At 37.5% G+C, this 27,398-nt stretch overlaps 1 protein-coding gene across 1 annotated transcript in view; it reads left to right on the top strand.

Annotated features, from left to right (window-relative positions):
* Prtfdc1 (phosphoribosyl transferase domain containing 1) overlaps window positions 1-15,270 on the top strand; it is an 83,240-nt gene extending 67,970 nt beyond the window's left edge. The window contains exons 5-9 of the mRNA XM_026401198.2: window positions 7,629-7,646; window positions 9,024-9,106; window positions 9,605-9,651; window positions 12,449-12,525; window positions 14,162-15,270. Coding sequence (XP_026256983.2) covers window positions 7,629-7,646; window positions 9,024-9,106; window positions 9,605-9,651; window positions 12,449-12,525; window positions 14,162-14,209 — 273 coding nt within the window. The 3' untranslated portion in view covers window positions 14,210-15,270. The remainder of the gene's footprint in view (window positions 1-7,628; window positions 7,647-9,023; window positions 9,107-9,604; window positions 9,652-12,448; window positions 12,526-14,161) is intronic.
* The last annotated feature ends 12,128 nt before the right edge of the window (window positions 15,271-27,398 follow it).

The raw sequence follows: 27,398 nt of genomic DNA, 5'->3' as shown, positions 1-27,398 counted from the left end.
TCCAGATCTGCTGAATTAAAGTTTTCATTTGAACCAGATCCCCAGATGATTCCTGTCTACATCAAGGCTTGCGAGGCACTGATCTTCCAGGGTGAGGCCATCTCTCTCCTTCTCAGATGCTCTACTGCCTAACTAGGGTCCCTGAACTTCTACCTTCACTTAACTTTCACTACCCCCCAGACTATTCTCCCAGAAGCATCCAAAAGGATCTTTTCAAAATGCAAATTGATTCCATCACTTGCCAGCTGAAAACCATTCAATGGCCTCTTAATTAGGGTTGTCAGACTCAGTGAAAACAAAACAAAAGATGCCTAGTTAAATTTGAATTTTAAATAATGAACAAAGGTTCAGTAAAAGATACCCCATGCATATTTAGCTTAAGTATGTCCCATGCAATATCTGGTACATACTTATACTAAAAAATTTTGTTGTTATTGTTTACCTAAAATTCAGAGGTAGCTGGGTATTCTCTGTTTTTACTCGGCAACCCTACTCCCAGTGCTTCTGCAAATATGATCCAAATTCCTTACCGTAGCCTGTGTGATCTGGCCCTGACTCTCCACAGCACATCTTTGTACATCACTGAACCCCTCCTAGCAGCACTGACTAAACTCCTTCCTGCCAAGACGTTGGACAATCTGTGGCTTCTTCTCTCTGGTCTCTGTTTTCTTCCTGCCCTTCAGATCTCAGCCTAAATATCTCCTTCAATACTGGAGGCCTTCCCTAATTTGTTGTTTAAAATAAGTCCAGAATCTCCCCCTCTATACTTTTCCCAGCCCTGGTTAATGTCTCTAGGTGGACATTGTTTTCATACAACCATTTCTGTTGTAGGGGAGATCCCCAGAACCAAAGTGACCACAGGGATCCACAGTAACCTTTTCTTGTGATCCCACAGGAAAGACTTCAATTGAGTCACTCAGAGTAAAATAGGAAAGAGGTTTTTTTTTAGTAAGAATGAGGATAAGGATGTTCAGTAGAGGCACTGAGCGGACCATCTTCGTAGAGAACAATATAGCTCTCACAGAATCTGGGCTTTCTACAGGATTTGGGTTCCTTTGTTCTTGCCTTAACCATATGAAGGCTTGTTACCCTTGGTATAGCCCTTAGCAAATTTTCTTTGTGAGGGTCACGATGACCTGGTCAGAAACAGTTGTGACATGGTTTGAAACAGTAATTCCATTAAGGGCTCATAATTAACTATGGCTAAAAGAGGTTTGACATACCAATTCTCAGTTTTCCTAATGCTTGTCCTGTGACTTACGGACTTTCTTTGATGTACGTTTGATGTCCTCCCTGTAAATTATCTGTCTTCATTATCCTCTCCTCCCACCCACTTATGACTTTCTACCTTATATTTCCACAATCTGTAGTATTTGCTTGGGGCTTTTATTTTCCTATCTCCCCACTGGAAAGTCACCATGAAGTGGGCAGGCACCTTGTCTATCGTAGTCACCATCCTCTCTCCAGCATCTGTCAGGGCCAAGTCCAGAACAGTTTGGAATAAATATTTGGTGAATAATGAGTGAATGATCCTCTCACACAAAAATTGAAAAGAACTTTTCAATTAATTTCAGGAAAAAGGACATGGCAGGAGCAAATTATAAATTTTAGCCAAATTGGCAAGTTTACATTTGGTAAGTGATGGAATTCAGTTTGTATTTTAAAAAGATCTCTGTAGCTGCTTCCTGGAGAATGGTTTGGAGGGTAGTGAAAGTTAAGCGAAGGTAGAGGTCAGGCCTTTTGCTTGAACAGATAAAGGCATTCATGTGACCCGCCCCTTCAGTCATTCTTCAGTTAGCTCCTGAAAAGTTGTCCATTTAGAGTTGGAGAAAAATTTTAAAAAGAACTTAAGGAGGCCTTCTAGAATAAAAGAATAGAATCTTCCTACCATGAAGAATACGTACTTGCTAGAAAAAAAAATATTTAAAGGAAAAGGTGTTCAATAGTTATTAGGTCTTTGTTTTAATGGCTGTAAAGGAAAGTCTGAAACTTCCATAAATATCTGCACAGAATGGAAGGGTTGTTATAGGCCATCACCTCCCCTCCCCCTTCTCATGTGGTCCTCATATGATTTTTCAGTCAACAAACTTACATTGAAGTTACATTTATGATTGTTATTACACTGCCAGCAACTTGTACACATCTTCTCTCATTTAATTTTCAGCACCCAGAGAAAAGCTCCAATATTCTTTCCTTGGTTTTAAAGAAATCCAGAGAAGGAAGAATTCCTTAGGATTGCAAAAATCTTAGAGGAGAGTGTATTTTTTACTTGGGACCAGAAGGTCTGGAAAGAACACAGAAGTGGGAGGAAAAGTGGAGTGGAATGGGGAAAGATGGAGAGCTAGATAGGAGGGGACTGGCGTGACTGCAGGAAATGATAAGAAAATGATTGAAAATGTATGTTGGGCTTGGTGTGTAGAATACATTGAGTTGAGTTTGCTTAGAAAAGCAAAGAGACGTCACAAAGCACTTGAGCTGAGGTGACATCTTAGAGCTGTGTTTGAGAAGCCAGGGACAGAAGGGAAGAATGAAGGTCGAGAAGGGAGAGGAAGCTGTCCCCTGGTGGTGCTGGTGCTGGTGGCCTGAGCAGGTGCATTAGATGAGGACTGGGGTGAAAGAGGAGGAGGAAGAGCACCAAAAACAAAGTGAGATAGAAAGGATTTTTTTTACATGAAATTTGTTTCTGAAAGAACTTTGTAGAATGTGGGGAAACAGCTCACCTGCATCACTTTGCCATGCTCACAGTTAGCTGAATCACCAGCCCCATAACTCTACTATGTCATTTCTGGAACTCTCTAAAGATATAGGAGTTAAAATATTTAGATAAAGGAGTCTCTAGACAGCCCCCCTGCCCCGCCCGAGTACTTTTCTCTCTCTCCCTCTTCTTTTCTTCTTTTTTCCTTTTGCTTTCAAGAGAAGCTGGCTGAGTCATGGTTCTAAATAGGTCATTGCTGTTGAATAGAGGGAGCCTTAACAATTCAGTTAAATGGCCTCTTCAGCTCACAATGTTAAAAGCATTTTACTTGGTGTGTTTTGAGCTGTCTGCACCGCCGTGCTCTCTGGCTGATTTTTTTTCAAAGTTGATTTAATCCTGGCACTTCATAAAATGTGTGTATCCATTAAAGCAAGATTTTATTCATGTTCAAGAGAAATCTCTGAAAGGGTGGAATAAAACCAAACGCATGGAAACAGACCCCCGTCTGGCAACGAGGAGACATAGATGTGCAGGTTGAGTGCAAGATTTCAGGAGACATGCTCCCCCCCACACACACACACACACCACCCCCAAAGAAGTTTCTCATCAAATGCCAGAATGAAGCATCGGAACTTGCCAAAATCTCCCCCTTGGCTGCCTGAACTGTTTAAATCATTCCTTTTTATTGGATCTGACTAGGCTGAGAACAATAATGGAAATGCCCACTGACTGATGGTTCTGGCGATTTTGTGAATTATCACATAAAATGAAATGCTGGACTACATTCCTATCTCCGTGGGGTTTAGAGTCACTCTCCTACTCATGCTCAGCATCGCCTGTACAGCTCACCTTCAAGACTCCATGGCCTTCTGAATAGAATGACCACATCCGCAAAACTGCATTGCTGTAGATTAGATAGTATGGTTTGCTAATCATTTTGTTTTAAAAGATTAAAAATAGGAATAACCTGTTTAAGAAAATCATTTAGATTTTTCTAATTCTCTCCTCTTGCTTTCTTCTTCTCTAGGGAACTCAATGTGACTAGCCTTGATCAGACTCATGCAATAGCAAAGAAAGAACACACTCTAGAGAGTCCCCACAGGATTCTTGCCTACAGCCCCAAGGCTGAAGATTTTACTGGCTTTCTGGGAGGAAATGAGCTAGGTGTGATGAGATGACTAAGACAGTAACTGGCAAACATCTCAGATTCAGTGATCAGAGTTATCAGATTGGAAGTGTTTCTAAAGCACAGTGTGTTCAGAAAAAAATTCCCAAGGTTGCCCACTCAAAAAAATGGGAATTTTAGAAAACTGCTTAGTCCAAAATTAAAAGCTGTAGACATTAATTATAGCTTGATTAAGGCAGAATTTGAGATCATTAAGGAAATATGGAGGCAATCTGACAAAAGTAGAATGAACTAGACAAAGTAAAAGAAATGTGGACAAAATTGTTAATTGATTTCACAGACAGTTTTTGAGCAACTACCATATGCCAGTCTCCATGTATTGGTCCCTAGGCTCTTGGATCTCTTCTTGGTACATTAAAATGTAAAGACATTAGTTCCTTTAGACACTGGTGAAAATTTTTTGTAAGTTAGAATAGTTACATCTTCTCTGCTCTTGGACCTTCATGTGACATCATCCCATGGTAGAAAGCAGAAGGGCAAGAGTGAAAAAGTAAAAGAGGCTTTAGAAGGTGATATAATATATAAAATATATGTATAATTATAAAAAACAATTTAAAATTTCTAGATACCATAAATAAAATGCATAAATTTTGAAAACTTGCTTTCATAATAACCCAGTCTCAGAACACTTAACCCCCTCCTGCAAAAATGACAAAAATCCATTCTTGAAGGCAGAGCATTCATGACCTAATCACCTTTTATTAGGCCCTAACTTCCAAGATCCTTGCATTAGAGATTAAGTTTCCTGCACAAGCACTGAGGGGACACATTGAAACCATAGCAAGATTTGATGCATGGTCTTAGATTGAACAAATTAGTCACAAAGGCCATTTTAAGGACAACTAGAGAAGTTTGAATATGTAGTTGGCTTTATATGATATCAAAGAATTATTTTGGTTAGATTGATAATACTGTAGCTATAGATACACATAATAGAAAATGTCATAACTTTAATTAATTTTAAGATAATACCTAAACATTTTAAAATACCTAAACATTTTGTCATTCATTAAACAGTTAAATATACATCAAAAACTTAGAAAATCTTAGAGCTAGGGAATAGCTCAATGGTACAGTGCTTGTCTAGCATGCATGAGACCCTGAGTTCTAGTTCCAACAATACATACATAAAAATTAGAAAACCTTTATATTTTCTGTTTTCAAAATTTATGCAATTTTATTTATGTATTCTAGAATGTATGAATTGTTTTTCATAAGTATACATATGTTTTATATATTATATCATTTCATATAATTTAAAAATGAATATTTATTTATACTTAAACCGTTTTTTAAGAACAGCAACCTAAGAATTTTAAAAATTATACATTTATACACACACATACACACACACAAAAAAAAAACTTTTGTGTGACGAGTACTAGGGATTGAAGCTGGGGAACTCCTATCACTGAGCTACATCCCCAGCCTTGTTTATTTTTTATTTTGAGACAGAGTTTTGCCAAGTTGCTGAGGCTAGCCTCAAACTTATAAACTCCCTGTCTCAGCCTCCCAAGTAGCTGGGATTACAGGCATGTGCCACTGTGCCCAAACAAAGCATATTTTTAAATATATTAGGCTGAGGGCATAGCTCGGAGTGGTAGAAAGCTTGCTTGCCTAGAATGCTTGAGGCCCTGGGTTCAATCCACAATACTGAAAATATATATATATTTCTTATAATATATACTTATATATTTATAATGTGTGGGGTGTGTGTGTTAGAAATGCTAAAGTAGCAACCAGAAAAACAGCTAAAAGAGCTAAAAGTGACTGCCTATTAGAAATAAAATTGGGTGTGAGGAGAGGTGATATGGGAGGGGGTGTTTTTCTTTAAAACCTTTCAATCCCTCACCCTCAGAACCCAGGGGGCAAGGCCTTGCCTGTGCTAGGCCAGAGCTCTGTCTCTAAACTACATCCCCAGACCTTTTTTAAATTTTATTTTAAGACCATGTCTCACTAAGTTGCTCAGGCTGGGCAACTTGTACTGGGCATATTCCTGCATCAGCCTTCCGAGTAGCTGAGAGGCATGCTCCACTACACCCTGCAAAACCTTTTAATCTCAAAATGTGTTTGAGTAATTTTGACAAAATATCTCGGGATTGGTACACATTTGGTACCACTTCCAACCACTGCTATTTCCTAAAAATTGTGGCTAATCTTTTCAAAGATGACTCTTCTGTTTTGCAATATTCTGCACTGTAAGAAAAAAAATCAGATCCAATTATTTTCAATACATTCTACTTAATTAGACAAGAATGCACGCTAACATATTTTAGAAATATTTTTCTTCATAAGATCAAAAGAAAAAGATTGTGAACCAGGAAATTAGCCACATATTCTTCCTGGTTGGTCAGTAGACTTGGTAAATAACCCTCAGATGAAAAATACTCATTCCAACTAACTACTGTGGAGTAATGGTTAAGTTCATAGCAAATCATGTTCAAAATGCCAAGGGACTCCTCTATCCATATGACTCTTGGAGTAGGGAATATGATGGCTTGAACCGCTTCAAAGTAGACAATATAATCTTGCATCCTAATGATAATTTAAATGTTAATGGATTTAATTAATGCAAATATCATGATTGACAGAAAAACACTTTCAGAAGGATATTTCTATGGAAGAATATGTTTGACGAGTGGTACAGATTTAGCAGAGTTGTTGGGTGGGTGGTTAACATTTTTATTAATTAAATATTTTGCAATAGAAAGAACAAAGGTATCTACTGTGTAAAATTTGATCCAGTTTCTAAAATACTACATAAATCAGATAAATGAAAGGTAACCTAAAGAAAGAAAAAAAAAATCCTGTTACTTTGAGAGAATATTCTCAACACAGTTAATTGGAATGGCATATTAAAGTCGTATTTTAATTTGTTGGGAAGACATTGATATGTTACTACTAATTCAATTAATTGGTTGATTTTTAACTCATTAAGAAGCTGTAATCAGTTATTATTATTTCATTCAACAATGAAATGATGATTGAATATCTGTATGCAGGCATTATGGCAAAGTCTGGTAATACAATCATACCCAAGACAAACATGATCCCTACCACGTGGAGTTTAGAGTCTAGTGGGGAAGACAGACATCAAACAAGAAATTAAAAAGAAACATAATCAGTATTCTCTGGGGGAGAAGTAGAGGACTTTCCTTGCAAGCGTGTAGCAAAGGCTCTAATCATCTCACTAAGAATCTGTACCAGACCCCTAACAGCTTCCTCTAGCCACCCCTTTCATCAGGGTGAAAATCCCAGGGTAAATACTAAATCCCTGGTATTTGGGTGGCATCACTAAAACAGGGTTGTCACAGCTGATATGGGATCCATCTACCAGCCACTGTTTCCATCAGTGATTCAGTTTATGTTGACTTATTTTCCAGAGAACCTTTAGTAAGCTTTGCATACCAAAGAAATGCTGAGTGGAGACATGTAGCAGAGTTATTGAAGTGGGATCACTTTATAGATGGCTCTTCAGACAGACATTAGGGTCTAAGATGATCCTGCTCCTAATCTGAGTATACATACAAAAATTGAAACCCCAAGTAATTCAAGAGGGACTGTTCTGAAATACCTACCTTTCCTCCAATCATTTGGATTCATACCTACCTTACCTCCAATCATTTGGATTCGATAGATGAGGGAGAACCAGCTAAGCAAGCTGAGATTCTCGCTAAACCAAGCTTGTGTTTATCTCATGAGCCAGATTGTCATCATATTCTAAAATATGGATTTTGTTTATTTCAGAATGTCCTCATTGTTGAGGTAAGCTGCCTTTTCCTTTTCCGTGTTTGGGAGTTGCATGGATCTAAGGGTGAGTTTTAAAATGTATGACTTGTTATCAAATTGGCCAAGGATTTATGGAGTCCTCACTGTGTGCATGGTTCTCCAAATTTATCAAATCGGAGCCAACTGTAATCACTAGCTTCAAATAATTTCTAGAATCAAAGCTCTGCAATAATAGCTGTGTGGTACTTTATCCTGTTTTATATCCAATTTCATGCATGACTAAATTGGTTCTTATAATACCTATTTGTGAATCAGACAGTTGTAGAGAAGAGTAAATTAGCCCCCAGAATCAAATTTATTTAACAGTAAAATTAGGGTTAGAACTCTCTTTACCCTTAATTCAGGATTCTGGCTTATGTCCTCTAATGATTCACATCAATTTTCAAGTACTTGGAGCCGCAAAATCATAAATAAAACCAATTAAAAATGGTAATCGAAGGGAAAACTATGACCTTTTAAATTTGTCTTTTTCTGTTAAAAATAAAAGGGGAAAAAAAAAAAAGCGAGTCTCTGGTAGCAGTGGACTAATACAGCAAATGGCCATGTTTCCTTCAGGAGCACGCCTGCCTTATCAGTTGGCAAAAATTCAGGGGAGCTGTTCTTGGGCTTTTGTTCCACAATTGCCTGCATGTGCCTTCTCTGGATCCGCAGTTCTGGCTCCACACAACCCATGGAGTGGACCTTCCAGCCAAACGCATTGCCCACCCCTGGCTAAATTCAGACCTGTTGTATAGATAATCAGCTCCTGACAGCTGATTTCTGTCCCAAGGACAATAAATTGCTGCAGCCCATTCTACTCTAATTGTGCAGCAGCAGCTCATCAGCAGAGATGAGCCTGGGCTCACTGCAGCCTCAGACCCTCAGAACTCACAGGCTGTCACCAGCTGCTACCCAGACACATCTCACTTCCCAGCCAGAGAATCCCCTAGTGAGTCGGGAAGACAAGGAGGGGGTGGCTTATCCATTCAGTGTATTCAGAGGTACATCCCATGTCCATGAAAATTCATGTGTCATGTATTGTGTTACATAACCTCAGGGCCAAATTTAGTCCTTGAATGTGCATGCATGAGTCCCAATGTACTCAATGAGGAGAAGCTGCACATGGTCTCAAAAGGCCAAATTTAGCCCTTCAACACAGTTCAAAGATGCAAGGAAGTATTCACCAGTATGCACCCCGAAATTCAGCTTCCAGAAAGAAGTAACTAAGAAAACAGAACTAACTCTACTTCCTTGATTCTAGTCAGATAGTATTTGTCCTTATGATGCACTGTTAACAAGGAAAATCTCTCCAAGTGAGAAAGCTATTATGCTGCTCAAATGCACTTTACTGAACTTGTCTGTCCTTTTGCTAAGGATGTCGTTGGAACTGGGAGGACCATGAAAGCCCTGCTCACCAGCATAAAGAAATACAAGCCCAACATGATTAAGGTAGCCAGGTGAGTAAGACATTCACAGCATGCTGATTTCTGTTCTTCCAAACAAGCCCAGGAGGGATCCTAATACAGGATGGCTATTCCCCAAAAGTGTTTCTAGTCTTAATCACTGGCCCTTCATCCCAGAGCATAATGATTTGATCATACTGAAAAAATAGCCCATTTGATTGCTACCCTGAGAGAGGAAAGTGGAAATGATGTGCTTTGCTGTGTTTCTGAGCCCCTCTTGACTATGCATCCATAAGCCGTTTCCAGGAGCGGCTGGATGAGCCCCTGTGCAATTGCTGGGCTCTCTTCCTTTTATCCTGTACCATTGATGTAGTGCCACAGCAGCAAGGGCAGGAATAAAAAAAAGGGTTGTAATAATGCTTCACAGGCTCAAGGGAAAAAATACGTACTTCAACGATGTTTAATTCTATCTGCAATTTAATTCTATCTGCAATTCACTGTTGAAATCACTGAAGCAATTTTTTTGTTTGTTTGTTTTTGTTTTAATGACAGTTTGTTGGTAAAGAGAACACCTAGAAGCGATGGCTTTAGACCTGACTGTAAGTGTTTTTTGGTTTGAGTTTTTTTTTTTCTGGTATTTTTTGTTTTGTTTTGTGCTTAAGAGTTATTGATTTCCCATTTTCTGGCAATCTAAAGTGGAAGGTATTGTAGGACTGATAATCCCACAAATTTCTTGTCTTCTCTATCTTACAGAGGTTAGGACCCTTTCAAAGGGAAGGTCTTAAATTTCATTTGCATCTTTCACAGGAACTTCAGTGCATTTGGATATTGTTGTTTTGGTTTTATGCAGCGCCTTAACTTCAAAGAACTCAGCTGATCAGTTTCAGGGGAGAGGAACAGTTATGGGGCTGGACTGTTTCAGACACTGGCTGCTATACCTATCAGTCACAGAGGCACTGAAAGAATTTAGAAGGATCCTTCTACCACCTTCAGAAACTATTAACAGACAATGCACAATGGTGACCTTCAGCCAGTCTGAATTTTAGCTCACAGAAGGGGGAATGTAAGACCTCTCCCCACCACCAAAGAGAAAAAGCAGAGCAGATACCTCTTAGTAACATCTTCACACTTTCAGACGTGTATACTAGAGGGCTTTCCTCATCTAGGCCACTTTCCCCTCCCCACGTTAGGTCTAGTTTTGATGCCAGAAACCATAAACAAGCAGCTAGATTATTTATTATTCTAACACTAAAGGAGACTTTTTTTTTCACTTGCATAAGGAAGAATTCAGCTTGATTTTTATAACTTATATTTGCTCTGAAGTCCCTGGATAATTTGGCTACAATTCTCATCAGCAAGCTGAACAAACATTAGAGACAGGCACCGTATGGATGGGTCATGTAACAGTGACTCTTTATTCTAAAAACAAGTCTCATTCCTCTGCTAGATGTACTGACTCTAGACCTTGTCAGTTCTGCACAGACAGATTCAGTCACATGTGCCTATTGGTTCCTGGCTTCAGAAATCTAAATCTTTATGCCCTAAGTTTCCAAACAGAAATTTTTCATATAATATTTAGGTAAGATTTGAAATGAAGTTGAAAAACATTCATTTCAGACATATCCAATTAATTCCAAATTTATTGTGTGTGTCACTTATAACAACAACATAAATAAAGTAATGACACCTAACACTGGAAAAAGGTGGTAGTGTGCCAGATACTGTTCGGGGAGCTACACAGATAATTTGTGTCATTCTTACAACAGCCCTCTAAAGGCAGCTGCTATTGTTATACCTATTTAACAGGTGAAGAAATGGAACACAGTGATGTTAAATAGCTTGACAAGGCCATAGCCACACTGTAGGGCCAAGATTGAACCCAGGCAATCTGTTTTCAGTAATGGCAATTGCAGATTTAAGTGTAGGAGCTGCACTCCTTTGCCATTGAGTGATGGGGCACTTTGATTCCTGACTGTCCTACTATCCATCCTCTTCCTTTTGTTCCGTGACATGTTAGGGTTCAGCCATCTAAACTGGCTTTGTGCTCTGATTTTCCCAGTCTGAGCGGCCACGCCTATTGTAGGAGCTGCATTGCTCCCTGTGAAGTCATTGTTATTGTTACCCACAGGGTTTCCTGGGATCTACTCACATTTTTTCAGTCAGCTCAGAATCTCTGTTTCTTCTTTCTCTCTGGATTGCTGAGGCTTTGCACTTTTTGTTCCTTTCTCGTGGACTCTTTCTTACATGCGCAATGTAACCTCTGACATCTTTTCTTCTGCTCTTTATTTTTCTCCTCTTTATTCTTCTTAAGAAACTCTGCAATTTGGAGGAATCAGACAGGGTCCCTGACCAGTGGTCTCACAATTCAGTTTCCTAGAAAACTCACTTCTGACACATTCTGTAAGTAGGAGCCAGTTGGGATCTCCACATGAGAGTGTCTTTGGTCACAGAGATGGAAATGGTAGGGCATAATCAGCAGGAAGATAACTGTGCTGTCAGCCCATCAGCACTATCAAAGGACAGTTTCGTAAAAGTAAGCAAGCACATCTCTCCTCCATTACACTGTAATAATCAAACTTATAAGATTTTAAAACACTGAAAAAGTGTGAAAAATCATTAGACCTAGGCACATTTATTCTGTCTCAGGAGTGGAACTCTGAAGGAGAGCTCTTGTCTGTTTCTTAAGGGACCCCTTCAATTAAAAAAATATGACTTTCAGTAAAGTCTTCTTTTACTCACCCTACATACCTTGTGCTGCATTTAAATCCATTTCCACTTATTCCACCCTCATTAGAGATAAAGAGCTAATTAGTAATCTCTGCATTGTGGACTCAAAGACCAGCATTAAAGTAAACCTGAGCATTCTCTTCCTCAAGCTGAACGATCCCATTTCTTTTCATCTTGTCCCCAGGTTTTACTCCTCAGCCCAGGACACTGATTCTGAAGGAGTATTGCTTCTCAGTGGCTGTCATCTGCACACCTGTTCATGTTTGCAGTGCTATGATACTTTCTGTTTGAACTGCCCTTGATGCTTCTCAGAGAATTTCCTTTGACATTATATCATTACATACTGCCTGCACGGGAACAATAGGGCCTCATGACTAACTCACACACACTCCTTATCTTCTGAGCCTCTTGAGCCCTTCCTCAACTCTGTGCACTGGGAGTCCAGTCGTGTATGTTTGCTTATTTGCCTTGTTTCTGCAAGTAGTCATTCCGGTCAAGGTCCCTATTGGGCTTGTCGTGTGCATTGCTCACCATGAGTCTTTCTTATTTCCATCCAAATGCAAAGTCTTCACTGTTTAAGTGCCAAAAACAGCATATGGTGACATTAGACTTAACGTACTCTGAATTATGCTTTTTTTTCTCTTTTTCTCTCTCTTTCTTTCTGCTAAGATGCTGGATTTGAGATTCCAAACTTATTTGTGGTGGGATATGCCTTAGATTACAATGAGTACTTCAGAGATCTGAATGTAAGTCTTGCATGCTAACCCTAATCCCCTTTTCATAAGAATTTAACAGTAACATCAATTTAACAAATCTTTCAAATAGTAATACTAATAACCATTATTCAGTGGGTTTCTTCTGTATCTGGATATATTGGGCAATTTTCATCTGTACTCCCATTTAATTCCTACCACCACTCTGCAAGATTGGGATTACGATGATGGAAGCAAATGAAGATTATCTCTATTTTCTACTAAAGAAATAGGAAGCAAAAAGCACAATTATGGCTCCACATTGATTTTTCTCTATAGTTATTGACCATGTCCAATCAATCATAATAATAGCTAATATTCTCTAAAGTGGTTCATGTCAGTACTTGAAGTCTAACAGGTTCCAATTACAGTGGCATCCAGCTTGTTACTATTCCCCCTTTCAGGATTCAACACACAGACACCAACCCTCAGTGTGGGCCGAGCTGTGTGACCCTGATCAATCCTGAATGATGTTGAAGTAGACTTTTTACCCAAAGTGGAGCAATCAGCATCTCACTCCTGGAAATTAAAAACTTAAATCAAAAGTCACAGAGACCTAGGGTCTTTGGACATAAGCCACTATAATATCAGCCCCAGAGAGCACCCACAAGCAGCATGGGCCAGTCTCCGACACCCTAGTTCCTGTCTTTCACCTGTTTTATTGCTCAGCTCTTCCTTTGATTATATTGGCATCCTACCAATAACCGTCCCCTCATTTTTTGCCTACATTAGCCCTACTCCATTTCTGTTATTTGCAATAAAAACATTCTTTACACATGTCTTGCTACCCAAAAATGGTTGATTAGAAATCCATGATTTGGGGCTAGGGATATAGCTCAGTTGGTAGGGTGCTTGCCTCACATGCACAAGGCTCTGGGTTCAATCCCCAGCACCAAAAAAGAAAAAAAAAAAAAAAATCCATGGTTTATTTCCACTGTTATTTCTTTGTTTACCCAAGCAGCTATAATTTTACTAGTTGAAGATTTCTGTTTCCACCAGGGATAAATATACTGGACTCTAAGTGTTTCTGGTTTTGGGGACCTGGGAAACCAAATTCAAAATAGGATTACAAACTAAAACAACAAAGAAGTCGGACAGAGCAGCACAAACCTGTAATCCCAGCAACTCAGGAGACTGAGGCAGGAGGAGGATCACACGTTTGAAACCAGCTTCACAACTTAGCAAGAGCCTGTCTCTGGTGGCTGGAGTTGAGGCTTAGTAGTAGAGCACTTGCCTTGCACATGTGAGGCACTGGGTTTGATCCTCAGCACCACATAAAATTAAATAAGTAAAATAAAGGTATTGTGTCCATCTACAACCAAAAAAAAAAAAAAAGAACCTGTCTCTGTATAAAACATAAAATGAACTGGGTTGTGGCTCAGTGGTAAAGTATCTCAGGTTAAACCTCCAATACCAAATAATAATAATAATAATAATAATTTTTTAAAAAAACCTTTTACCAAGCATTTGAATGGGTATATTTTGATTTTTTGCACATCCAAATATGCACATACGTGTTTTAAATGAGCAAAAACCAATATAAGGTAGCATTCTATTATTGTTTCATCCTATTTTCTGTGCCTTGTATTTTGTTAAGAAACTGATATATGTAAATCCCTTATTGTTTCAGCACATCTGCGTGATCAATGAACACGGTAAAGAAAAATATCGAGTCTGAAGAAGCAAATTCTTACCATCAACTTCCCAGATAACATCGTTCTTACTACTATACTACACTCAGGAAGCCAGCCCATAAAATCTGTCTCCTCGGGCAACTTCACGCAACAGGATGTAAAAGAAAAAAAAAAAAACGTTTTAAGTGAAAGCTTTCTTTTCTGAGATATAAAGAATACTAAAGGTTCTTAAGGAAAAGAAAGCAGTGCTTTTATTTGACTTGTTCCAAATTCAACACTCCACCTTATGACTCATAAGTTCTCTCCACCTTCACACTCCTGAGTTACACCTTCTTTTGTTTTGATAATCATTATGCTTGACTACCATTCCCAGGAATACCCCCACTTAGTTACTCAAATATTTTTCACCTAACTTTTTTTTTAACACCTTAATTTTGTAATATTTTATACTATTAAGAACTGGGAAACCTTTTAAAGTAAGTCCTGAAGAGCTGACATACTAGGAATGCAGCTAGATTCCTATGCTAAAAAAGGGAGGGAAAGAATAACTTAGTATAAATTCCTGTTTGCGCCTCTCTGACAGGACATCATTATCTGCTGTGACAAGGCCTTTCAGAAAGGCAGGGTAGGATGAATCTTAATGATGTTATGAAATGAGCCTTTGCTTAGTGCTCTTGATCGGAGCTTCCGGTATGTGATGACAGTGTGTCGTGTATGCATGGATGTACTCAACTGTGTTTAATACTCTGAATTTTAATTAGAAAAGACACAATGGCAGAAAGGTCCTGGTTCCTACCCTGTACCCTTTCATTCACGTGGGACCTGAGCAAATGGCGGAATTCAGTAGGGAGTGTTTTAAATGCATGAAACTAAGCAAGTATAAATTTTTCCTCTTATTTGCATCAAAGGGCAAGACACTATTAAGTATTGTCTGAAACATGAACGCCGAGATTGAATTATTTCCTTAAGTGTCCTTATAAGACCAATGGCACAATCCGATGTGTTACGGGAGACAATCTTACCTACAAAAGATTTTTTTTAACCAAATAAACACTTTATTATTATTATTATTATTATTATTATCACTGTTGTCTGAGACATTCTAATTTATGGGGATATTTTAATTGGAAATAAATTTGAATGCCAATAGAGGTATTTTTCCTCACTTCCTAAAAGAAGTAAATGCAAAAAAAAATAATAAATAAGCAGCCTTTGTTTGGTTTTGAACCAAATGTGATGTATTGTTATTAGGTTCCAGCTTCCTTTAAACTAATAAAACAAATAAGAAAACTTGTTGTTTCATAACTGCTAACTATTTTTCCTTCCACCTTCATATTTTCTATGTACTTTTAGCTATTAAAATGTATATGAGCCAGTAGCTTCAATACATCACTGCAGGTACTATCCTGTGGCTATTTTTTGTTCACCTGGTTTAAATCCAATGTATGCACTACTAATATAAGCAAATGATTGAGCCAGGCTAGATTTAATGGGTCTCTCCTTGCCCTGGGCTCATTTGTAAGAACAAGGAATTTTAGTTGTAAAGGATTTTTCCGCATATCTTCGTTTTAGTCCAAGAAGAAAAGAAACCACACCCAGATATCTCAAGAGAGGAAATCAGCAAAGGGAATTCCTCTAGCTTTGCTCCATAGAAGAATTGGTACCCAAGTTACAGATTAATAATTGTGTATAGCTGGCCAATTTTTTGAAATATCAGAATTAATAATTTTAATAATTAATAATTATTAAATAATTTTCTACCATGCCACATTTTATTGGAAGACCTAGAAAAATCCAGGCACACATATGATCTTAAATACAAATCATCTATACATTATAGAGTACAAAAATATTTTCTTAAAAATCTTGAATTTTACCAGATACGGTGGCGCACACCTGTAATTCCAGTGACTTGAGAAGGCTGAGACAGGAGGGATCACAGGTTCAAGGCCAGCCTTGGCAATTTAGGTAGTCCCTTTCTCAAAAATAAAAAGGGATGGGGATGTAGCTTAGTGATAGAGTACCTCTAGGTTCAATCTGCAGTACCAAAAAAAAAAATGAAAATTAAAAAAATATATATTCACACACAAACACACACATTGAATTCAATGTATATGAATACGATAAATCCACTTATTAATTTAATGTTCCAAATGCATTCTCTGAACACAAGGGAATAAAATTACAAATAAATAACAAAAATCTATCTCTGGAAGTTGCAAAATATTTAGAAACTAAGTAACAGAGTAAAATTATGGGACAAATAAGAAATCAAAAGAAGAATAAATTATTTTGAATTAAATGAAACTGAAAGCACAACATATCACAATTTGTCAGATGCAGCTAAAGCACTAGTTAGGGAAATTTAATAGCACTAAACACCTACATTAGAAAAGAAAGCTTTTAAAGCAGTAACTTCAGCTTTCACCTCAAATACTAGAAGAAGGATCAAAATCACAAAGGATATAAGCGACAGGAAATAGTAAATATCCGAAAGAAAATCAATAATAAGCAACATCAAGAAATAATGAAATCCATGAATGCACAAATGGACTCACTGAGAAGATTAATACGACTGACAAAATCTTGGCACAATGGTCAGGGCAAAAAAGAAAGAAAAATAAATATTACAGGAAGCCATTGTTTTGGACTAAGCTCCTTCACTAGGCCCCAAGAAAACAGACAAAAAAATCAAAATGGAGTCACTCATGCTTAAGTTCCATGTCATCAAAACCAAAACCAATATGATCTTTTGAGAAATGGGGAAAGAGAAAGATTTTCTAAACAGTCCAGTTTCTATATGCAGAACAGTGAAGTTCCTTAGTTTCAGTCCTTAACCCCCCTAAAAAATAAATAATAAGTTGATGATACTGAATCAGTTATTTTTCTATTGTTCTGTCTCCCTGTTCCTATCTTATAAAGAATTTAGCTTTGAAATAACCAATTAGCCCTTTATTTTTTTTTTATTTCTGCTTTCTTTAACCTTTTTCTGTCCATAAAACCAATTTCCTCTGCTTGCCTCATAGGATATTTATTCAGTTTTATGGAATGAAATATTGCCTTGATTTTAGAATCACAAAGCCAATTAAGATCTTCAAACTAAAATTGGTTGTAATTTTTGTCTTTTTACAAGACACAAATTATTAAAATTAGGAATGAGAGAGGTGGCATTACTACAGGTTATACAGATACTAAATGGATAATAAGAATATGATTAACAATTTTTATGCCTATAAAATTGATAACTTAGATGAAATAGAGTTATCTTGAAAGGCTTAAACTCCCAAAGAACAATCAAAAAGAAACATAAAACCCCAAACAGCTCAGTAAAGAAATAAAGAAATTTTAACTTAGTTCTCAGAGAAAACCTTTATCTAGAGAATTTTTCTGATAAATTCTACCAAGCATTTAAAGAGAAAATAATATCAATTATACACAAACTCTTCTGGAAAAATTATCAAGGAAGGAATATTCTTCATTCTATGAGGCCAATATTATCGACAAAGTAAAAAGCAGACAAAATATAAGAAAAGAAAATTATAGATGAAAATTCCTCATGAACATAGATGCAAAAATTTCTCAACAAAGCATCAATAAGTTAAGTCAATAATGTATAAAAAGAATAGCATCATAACCAAGTCGTATTTATCCTAAGATTATGAGATTAACATTCAAAAATCAATATAACCCATCATTAATAAGCTGAAAAAGGAAAACCTTATGATCATTTAAACAGATAGAAAAAATAACTTTGCCAAAATCTAACATCAATATCTGATTAAATCTTTCAGTAAACCAGGAAAAGACTTTCATCAACCTGATAAATGGTATCTCTAAATGTTTGTTGATTGAATCAAATGGAGCTAATAAAGTTATTTTGTTCTGTTGACCTAATTTGACTTTCTAGAATACCAGCACTAGTTCCAGGAATACCTAAATTTTAAAATGCAGAGGATAACAGAGAAAAGAAAACTGCAAAGAAGAAAGTAAAATTTGGGCCCTAAAAAAAAAAAAGAACTTAACACGAGCTCTAAGGCTGAGGTAGAGATTTAGGCATATTGGGGTTCAGTTGAAATGCTAGGAGGAAAAGGGCCGCACATGGTGCTGAGGATTGAACCTGGTGCCTCACCCGTGTTAGGCAAGCGCTCTGTCACTGAGCTACAACCCCAGTCCCTGCACCTCCATTCTTGAGAATCAATTCCAAGGTTTCTGATCTCCCCTGGAAAGGGGAAGCCAAACTTGGATTTACTTCACTATAAAAAGGATATTTTTCTCAATTCTCTGGTCAGACACTAAAGCAAGAGAATCACAAGTTCAAAGCCAGCCTCAGCAACTTAGTGAGTCCCTGAGCAACTTGGTGAGACTCTTGTTTCAAAATTTAAAAAAAAATACAAAGGGCTGGGGATGAGGCTCTGATTAAGCACCCTTGGATTCAATCCCTGGTATTATTATTATATTACTATTATATTATATATCATTATATTATACTAAAAATAATAATAATAATAATAATAATAATAATATGGAGCTGGGGTATAGCTCAGTATTAGAGCACTTGTCTGGTATGTGCAAGGCCCTGCCTGGGTTTCATCCTCAGCACTGAAAAAAAAAAATTCCTTTAAAATATGCCTTGGGGTTCAGAGATGGAGCGCAGGGACATAGAAGTCATGGTTTCACTTTCATGTCCTTTCAAACTATGTTAAGCTAGTAAGACTTTCGTGAGCAAGGGTCAAAGGCAATTTTTCCTGGTATTTAAAATATATACGCTGATGAACTTCTCTTTGTACATATATATTGATAAAGTTATCCTTTGGATTATCAAAAACAAAATGTCTCTCAAGAACATTTTAGATTTATTGTCCTTAACGTAATAAGTGAATATTCACTTACATAACATCTAGTTTCAATATCATTCAAATCTATGGCTTAAATAGCATTCTGAATACTTGAATTCTGTTGTTTGCAAAAATCTACATTTCCCCATTTTATAACATTGTTTATCACACATACCACAACGTGCTTTAATTAACAGAGCTGCTAAACTTTGCACAACTGTAGTTGCACCCTATGACTCATAAGCTTTTTCTTTTTTTCTTTTAAAAATTTGGTTCAACAACATCTGGAAGCTTATATAAGGAGAGATGATATTCTTTACAATCAGTGATTTTTTTCTGGGCAACATGTTTCTGCAATTGGCAAGCTTTCATTTTTCTCTGAGTTGTTGCTCTTTTCATGTAGTCTAACATTGGCAACTTAAATTTTTCCTAAAGATTAACACATGCAAGGACTTGGTCAAATACTGCTCCACAAACTTTTGTAATGATTGATTCCTAAATCTCTTCTATTAATTTATTCTGAGTTGGTCCGACCTTGAAAAATGAAAACTAGAAATAATTGGGAATGAGTTAGAAGAAACAAAAATATCAGTGTTACATACTTTACGTGCAGGATATTTCTTTTACAGAAACTTACATCATGAAATTTTTGTGGTCTCTTTGATAATGGCTAAAGAGAAGATAACGATCGGATTTTGCAAAATGTATCCCTAGATTTTATCAACTGTTTTTTTTTTTTCTACCTAGATGTTTTTTCACATCCTTTCTGACTCAGAGTCTTTCAAACAGAGAATTAAATTGCACATGAAATGTGCACTACTATATGGTCTCAAAACGTGTCCCTGGAAATTTTAATGTTCTTGCTTTTGTGTCTTACTATGCTTTGACTTGGAAGTAGGGAAATAGGCCTGCTGTCCGCAAAGAGATCTTTTAAAAATATCCCACTGTTGTTTCTTGAGGTAGAAAAGTAGCTCAAGTATTCTCCATGTGTCTGCATTTCCCTTTTGCTGGGGAAAAAAAAATACTTTAGGAAATAACAAATACACTGTGATCAGACAGAGCTAACAAAGAGAGAAATAATTGGTCCTTGATACTTAAAATGATGAAAATGCATTTAACAAAAAAGTGTTCACATCCAATACAGGATGATCATCAATCATTAATACTGATTATAAATAAGGTATTCAACAAAAGATGTTTTATGCTTATCTCTACCTGGGAGGGAGTATTTTAGCCTCCTACAAAGTGTATGGGTCACTTAATATCCAGCGGTCTAAAGTGTTTTAATAAATGTAATATTTCTACATCCTCATTCAATCTTTTTTTCCATCATGTTTCATTAAAGACTAAATTGTTTTGACAAGTCCAAAAGGAAAGCAGTTTGGGTTTAAAATAATTTGTCTTGTTTTGAAGGGAAACTAGTCCATACGCTTGAGATGCTTCCAGCAAAAATTCTTTGAGGTCTCGGCATAGTTTCAAACACTGGTAATTTTTCAAAGGGTTACCAGTATCTGTCCTCCCTCATATTCATCCCTCAGTGAGACATTAAATACCTGGGTCTTCTCTGGGCAACACAGTATCCCAGTTTAAGAAATTACTATTTTGGGCTAACAATTATATTAAAAAATATTCAACATCATTAGTAATTAGGAAAATACAAATCAAAACTACTCTGAGATTTCATCTCACACCAGTTAGAATGGCAGTTATCAAGAATACAAATAATAATAAGTGCTGGAGAGGATGTGGAGAAAAAGGAACACTTTTACACTATTGGTGGGATGGTATATTTGTCAAACCTCTACAGAAATCAGTATGTAGGTTCCTCAACAGACTAGTCATGGAACAACCATATGACCCAGGTATACCATTCCTCAGTATTTCTCCTAAATTCTCCTAAAGAATTAAAATCATCATACTCCAGTAATACATGCATACACATGTTTATAGCAGCACCATTCACCACAGCCAACCTATAGTACCAGCCTAGGGGTCCATCAATAGATGCATGGATAAAGAAAATGTGGCACATGTGCACAATGGAGTTTTATTCAACCATAAAGAAAAATGAAAATATGTCATTGGCCGGAAAAATGAATGGAACTAGAAACCAACATATTAAGCTAAATAAGTCAAACTCAGAAGGTCAAGTGTATGTTTTCTCTCATATGTGGAAGCTAGAGAGGAAAGAGGAAAAAGAAAGTTGGGTGAAGATCTCATGCAAGTCAAAGTGAGATCAGTAGGGGAAAGGGAACCAGGGGTAAGAGGCAGGGAGGGAGAGAAATGCTGAGAAGTGATATTGGCCAAATTATATTGTTATATTGTGTGTATGCACAGATGTGTGACAACAGATCCCATCATTGTGTACAATTCTAATACACCAATAAAAAAAAGTGGGAAAAAAACTACTATTTGTACGTAATTACTATTCTCTTGTATTTCTTTGTTAAGAAGAGCAACTATTCACAGTAGCCAAGAGGGAGAAATGACTCAATTATCCATTGAGGGATAAATGAATAAACAAAATGTGGCATACAGAATACAAAATATTATTCAGCCTTTAAAAAGGAAGGAATTCCTGTCACATAAGTGAACAGGAATAACCCTGAAGACACCATGCTAAGTGAAATAAGCCAGTCACAAATGGACAAATATTATATGATTCCTCTTATAGGAGGTATCTAGAGTAGGTAAACTCAGAAAAACAGAAAGTAGAATGATGTTTGCCATGAGCTGGAGGAGCAGGGAATGGGGAGCTGTTATATTGGGTTTGGAACTTCAGTTTTGCCAGATGAAAATGTTTTAGAGATCTATCTCTCAACAATGTGAATACCTAACACACATGAACTGCAGGTACACTTAAAAATGGTTAAAATGGTGAATTTTGTTACATGTTCATTACCATAATTCTAAATAAATAAATATTTCCCCAGGAAAGTTTTTTTTCTATTTCCAGTTTATTTTACTTTAACATTTCCCATTATGAACTGAGGACAGTAGCATATGCCTGTAATCCCAGTGGCTTGGGAGGCTGAGGCAGGAGGATCTCAAGTTCTAAGCCAGCCTCAGCAATTTAAACAAGGCCCTAAGCAACTTAGTGAAACTCGGTTTCTAAATAAAAATATATAAAAAGGTTGAGAATGTGGCTCAGTGGTTGAGTGGCCCTGGGTTCAATCCCTAGTAACCAAAAAATAAAAGAAATAATAAATAAATAAATAAATAAATAAATAAATAGTAAAATTTCCCTTTTATGTTGAAGAAGGAATGAAAACCTGATGTTGTCTCAGAATGTCCTAAAAATAAACCATGGCTTTTTTTTCTATTGCTAAGCACCAGAGATGTTAAATCATTCACCCTATCCACATCTGATTGGATTTTAGAAATTCCCAGATTTCAGACAGAAGGATTTTTAGAAATGAAATTTGAAAGCAATTAAGCACTGTATTTAAAAAAAAATCTACTGAAAATTGCAATTGGTTCATACGCACACTCACCTACAGAAGTGTTTCTTATCAAACGGGATGGAAGATTCATTTTTAGGTAAAGAGAAGAGAACTTTGGAAAGAAGTAGGGGACTGGGAATGCAGTATCTTCAAATGGTCTGCTCTTGTCTCTTGCACTGAGGTCCATTTCTGTTGTGTGGGTGTTTAAAACAGAGTCCAAATGACTGAAAATCCCGTTTGGGATGCTCCCACACACAACATTTGAGAATCTGGCATTTCACTCATTTCCTAACCTCCTGCTGGTACACATAGGGTTTGGGCAGCTGAATAGACCCTTCTCTGCGCTGGAGTCTGGGAGAAGACAAGAGCAAGGGACTGAGAGTTCCCTTCATCAAAGAGTTCCTACCTTCACTCCAAATCTTTTTCCTAAAACTAATTTATTTTCTTTCTTTCTTTCTTTCTTTCTTTCTTTCTTTCTTTCTTTCTTTCTTTCTTTCTTTCTTTCTTTCTTTCTTTCTCCCTTCCTTCCTTCCTTTCTTTCTTCCTTCCTTTCCTTTCCTTTCCTTTTTCCTGGGAGGGGAGGTGGGTAGCAGGGGACAGGGATGGAGCTCAGGGCCTTGGCATGCTTACCCATGTGCTCTGCACCCCAGCACCTAAGTTGCATTTTTGTAAGGATGGGGATGGATGGTTTCTTCACTTCCCGAATAGCACAGATTAAGTATTTCACTACTAGTTCCTAATTTCTTTGGTCTCATGTAGGCCTCCCAAAGTCCAAATAAATGAGTTTTATGGAATTACTAGACTTCTAAAAGGTTTAGATCCTCTCACTGTGTCATTTCAGATTCACTCATTCATTTGACAAATATGTATTCTTTAATAGATACCAGGCATTGGCCCTTTACAAACATGTCTCATTAATATGGCCCTTTAATTATTCTAAACATTGGCCCTTTAAAAATCAGTGAAGCATCCCAAGAATGACTATATTTAAGTTAACACTGATCTGACCACCAACTCAATACTAGATGTATAAAAAGGCATATTTTTAAAAAAAAAAATAACAGATTTTTGCTTCATTTATAATATTTCCTAAACTACATAGGGACATGCTATCTAAGCTTGCTCACAAGGAATGTACTGCCCTGGCCTGTGACCAATTTTGGTCCAGGACTCTCAGATACAGGCCCCAAGACAAGCTACAACAGAGCAACATGCTAGGCTGCTTGATTGGCTTGCTGGGTGCTGGTGCTTCAGGAGCTAAAGGAAGTCCCAACTGCTCAGCTGATCATGGTGCACTGGGCTTTGGCCCATGAAGATTTTTGTCTGCTCTCTGGACATTTGGACCTGAGCTCACTCCATTGCTACAGGCTCCATCCACAGCTTCTTAGCATCCCCAGCCTGCTCCTGGCTTTCTGCCCTGTCTTCACCATCCTTTGCTACGCCAGCCAAAGCTTGACAGTAGTGCCTAATAGGGAGGAGGTCATCCCTTCAGTTCCAAAGTAATAGCCAGGCTAACTCGCTCAGGTCTGTCCTGCTTAACCAAAGGCATGTTCTTCCCAGCCTTAGCAACCTCAGAGATACTTTAATCACACATTTACTTCCTCAAGTATAAAAGCTAACAGAGAAAAAGTCTCCTTGCTTTTCACAACAGCTTTTAAATAATTACTAAATATTTCTATGGCCATGTACCATATAGTTTGGATCTGAAATGTCCCTCTAAGGCCCATATGTTAAAAGTTTGGTTCCCAGTTTAGTGCTGATGGAAAGTTGTAGAAACCTTTAAGAGGTGAGCCCTAGTGATAAGTTTTAGGTCATGACAGCTGCGAAGTAAAGAGACAAAATAAAGGGACAAGAGAACAGAGTCCCAGGATTCCTTCGAAGTCATTACTATCTCCCTCTCTCTTCACTCTCCAGCTATCATGAGGTAAGCAACTTACCCTACCAAGTGCTGCCCACCATGACATACTGCCTTGCCACAGGTCTAAAAAACAATGGGGCCAACTGATCACAGACTGAAACCTTCAAAGTTGTGAGCCTAAGTAAAACTTTTCTCTTTATAAGTTGACTATTTTCGGGTATTTTATTATAGGAATGGAAAGCTTACTGACACACCAGGTAATATTTGTCTGAGTCATGATTTTGTTATCAGGGTATAAAATCTTAGTTTTTTAAGTTACCCTTATCCAACCTATAGTTAAAATAGTTGTGGAGCTGTTTCATTTGAACAGATGTGGGGCTTTTGTAGTTTTGTTTTAAAGTATAAATTGGGCAACCATCTTTGAACTGATCACAGTCTTAAAACTTTTTTTTAAGAAGTTCCAGTTTTTAATCAGAAAGCCAGAATGTCTTGGTAAATCACTTCCACTCCAGGAAAGAATCCATTGAAGAGTTCCTATGCCCCTGCTAGTTCAGTCACAAGTTCAAAAACACTCTTTTTATAGCAACCTTTAAGTTAGATGCAAATAAGAAAGTTTGCCAATGTATAGGGGAACAAAGAGAATTCTAATCTCACTGTAACTCCATGCTACAACGCCAACAATTAAGACCCAACAAGCTCTACCCTTCTTTTCCAGTTAGAGGCAAAGAAGTGAAATAGTAATATTAGAATTCAAGCCATTCTGACTTCTGCAATGCTGAGCTTCTAATTCTGAGCTCTAATTCTGATCTTTTCTAGCCCTTGCTCTACTCATCTGGAAACCCAGGAGAGACAAATGGGCCTCCTCACCTTGTAGCTATGATGCATAATTAAGTAGTAAATGCTAGGTAAGCTACTGGTGAGAGCAAATCTCAAGATGGTCATAATTAACTCAAGACAAAGCAGAGCCCAAGAGATAGCTTGAGATGTTTACCTTCATTGTAAACTACCCTTTTCTCTGAGGCAAGACTATTAGCCCGCTAGAATTTGGAACGACCCACTGAGAAATCAAATGCCTTTGGAATTTATATAAGGTCCGGGACAGAGTTGTTCGTTGTGAGACACACGGGGCAAGATCACATGGTGAACAGAAGCTCTGGAAGGAGATGCATGTGTAGCATACTGTTCCTTGATTCCTTCTGTGGTCAGCAGAATAATGACCCCAAGGGTGGCCACACCCTGCTTCCTCAAATTGGTGCATATGTCGCCATCCCAGGAAGAAGGGACTTCGCAGGTATAATTAAGTTAAGGATATTGGGATGGGGATTATCCTGGATTATCCAGATGGGTTCAATGTAATGTAATCCCAAGGGTCATTATAAATAGGAGGTAGGAGAGTAAGAATCAGAGGAGAAGGGATAAGACGGATCGGAATCCTGGAGAAATTTGGAAATCTTGCAGTCCTGGCTTTGAAGCTGGAGGAAGAGGACATGAACCAAGAAATGCAAAAAGTCTTTAGAATCCAGAAAATGAAAGGAAACATTCTCCCTGGGAGCCTCTAAAGAAAAACACAGCTTTCCTGGCACCTTGACTTCAATGTAATGAAAGTTATTTTGGACTTCTGATCTCCATAACCATAAAACAATAAATCTGAGTTGTTTTAGTCACTAAATGTGTGGTAATATGTTACAGCAAACAGGAAGCTAATATACTTGAAGTATAAGAACATTTCCTCCTTTGGGCATTTGTTCAACAAATATTTATTGGGTTGCTCCAAGTCATATGAGATCGAATACTTATTAACTGTGTGGCACACCGTATGGTGTTTTAAATGTATTTAACTAATCTTCATATCTTTTCTATTACCATTCATTGCTGATATCTACTGAATGCCATGTCTAAACACTATCTTAGACACTTAACATGTACTATTTAATTCTTATAACTCTTCAAGGTAGATAATAATCACCCTGCCTCATTTTACACAAGAGGAAATAAACTTTGAAAGATTGAAAGCCATTTCTCCAGGTCAAACTGCTAGAAAGTGAGGAAAATTTTCACTTGTCTGCCTCCAGAGCCTACTCTGTATTTCCTCCATTTTTCAGGTGAGTAAACTGAGGCTTAGGAAAGTTAAATAACTTGCCAAAGTCAAAATTGACTCTTCACTTCCTGACTAGCACACACTTTCCTCTAACTTTCCCTGCATGCTCTCTCCATTTTCCAGAGACTTCTGATTCTGGTCTTCAGCCTGTTCAGAAATGCTCATATAACATAGAGACTAGATCTCTCCTAGACTGATGCTTGAGTTGAACAGTTCTTGGTACAGAAATTTACAAGTAAGGTATTCCAGGCTGGATGGCCTATGTCCTCCTTGGTCTTCAGCTCTCTTAAACTGGGATTAATTCAATCGCCCTCACAATACTTTCTTCCTTTGGAGGAGAAACCACTATTCCAAAAAGTTCTTGTTTTTTCCCTTCTTCTTCCAATCTTGCCATGATCCTTTCAGGACCCAAAACTGAGCATACCAAATTCTACAGGACCGTGAGATCCCCAATTAACACAGCCCAAATTGTAAACCCGCAAAACTGTCACCAGGTTTGAGCAGAGGAGGGGTTTAGCAGCTCCACTGCCTCCAATAGTCTCCTGCTGACAGAAGGTTGAATCTTCCCTGGGTTGTATTATTGTGGCTGACCACATGGCAGACCCCAGTCCAAGCCATTCCTTGGCTTCTCATAAGATAGCCAAGCTGACTTTGGAAGAAAACACGGTTAATGAAAAACTAAGGGACAGCAATAAAGAAAAAAAAAAAGCACTAAAAAAAATCAGTTTCAAAATATGTAAAATATATCAATTTCTAAACTTCAGGTATCCAATGTAGCAAATGCATTTTGGAAAAAGAAAAATATTAAGGTTCTCCAAAGATGTTATAAATGTTTTCAACACATGCTAAGTACCCAACACATGTTTATTTAACTGGATTGGTTTATTCAGAATCAACTGATATGACAGTCTGGCCTACTTTAATGCAAACACACTCTTTTCCCAGAATCCCCAGTTCCCTCTCAGCAGGAGGCAGCCCTGCTCATTCTGTCCTTCAATG

This window comes from Urocitellus parryii, chromosome 9 (assembly GCF_045843805.1).
Source record: "Urocitellus parryii isolate mUroPar1 chromosome 9, mUroPar1.hap1, whole genome shotgun sequence".
In the NCBI taxonomy this organism is placed as follows: domain Eukaryota; kingdom Metazoa; phylum Chordata; class Mammalia; order Rodentia; family Sciuridae; genus Urocitellus; species Urocitellus parryii.
This window is presented reverse-complemented; position numbering and strand designations above follow the sequence as displayed.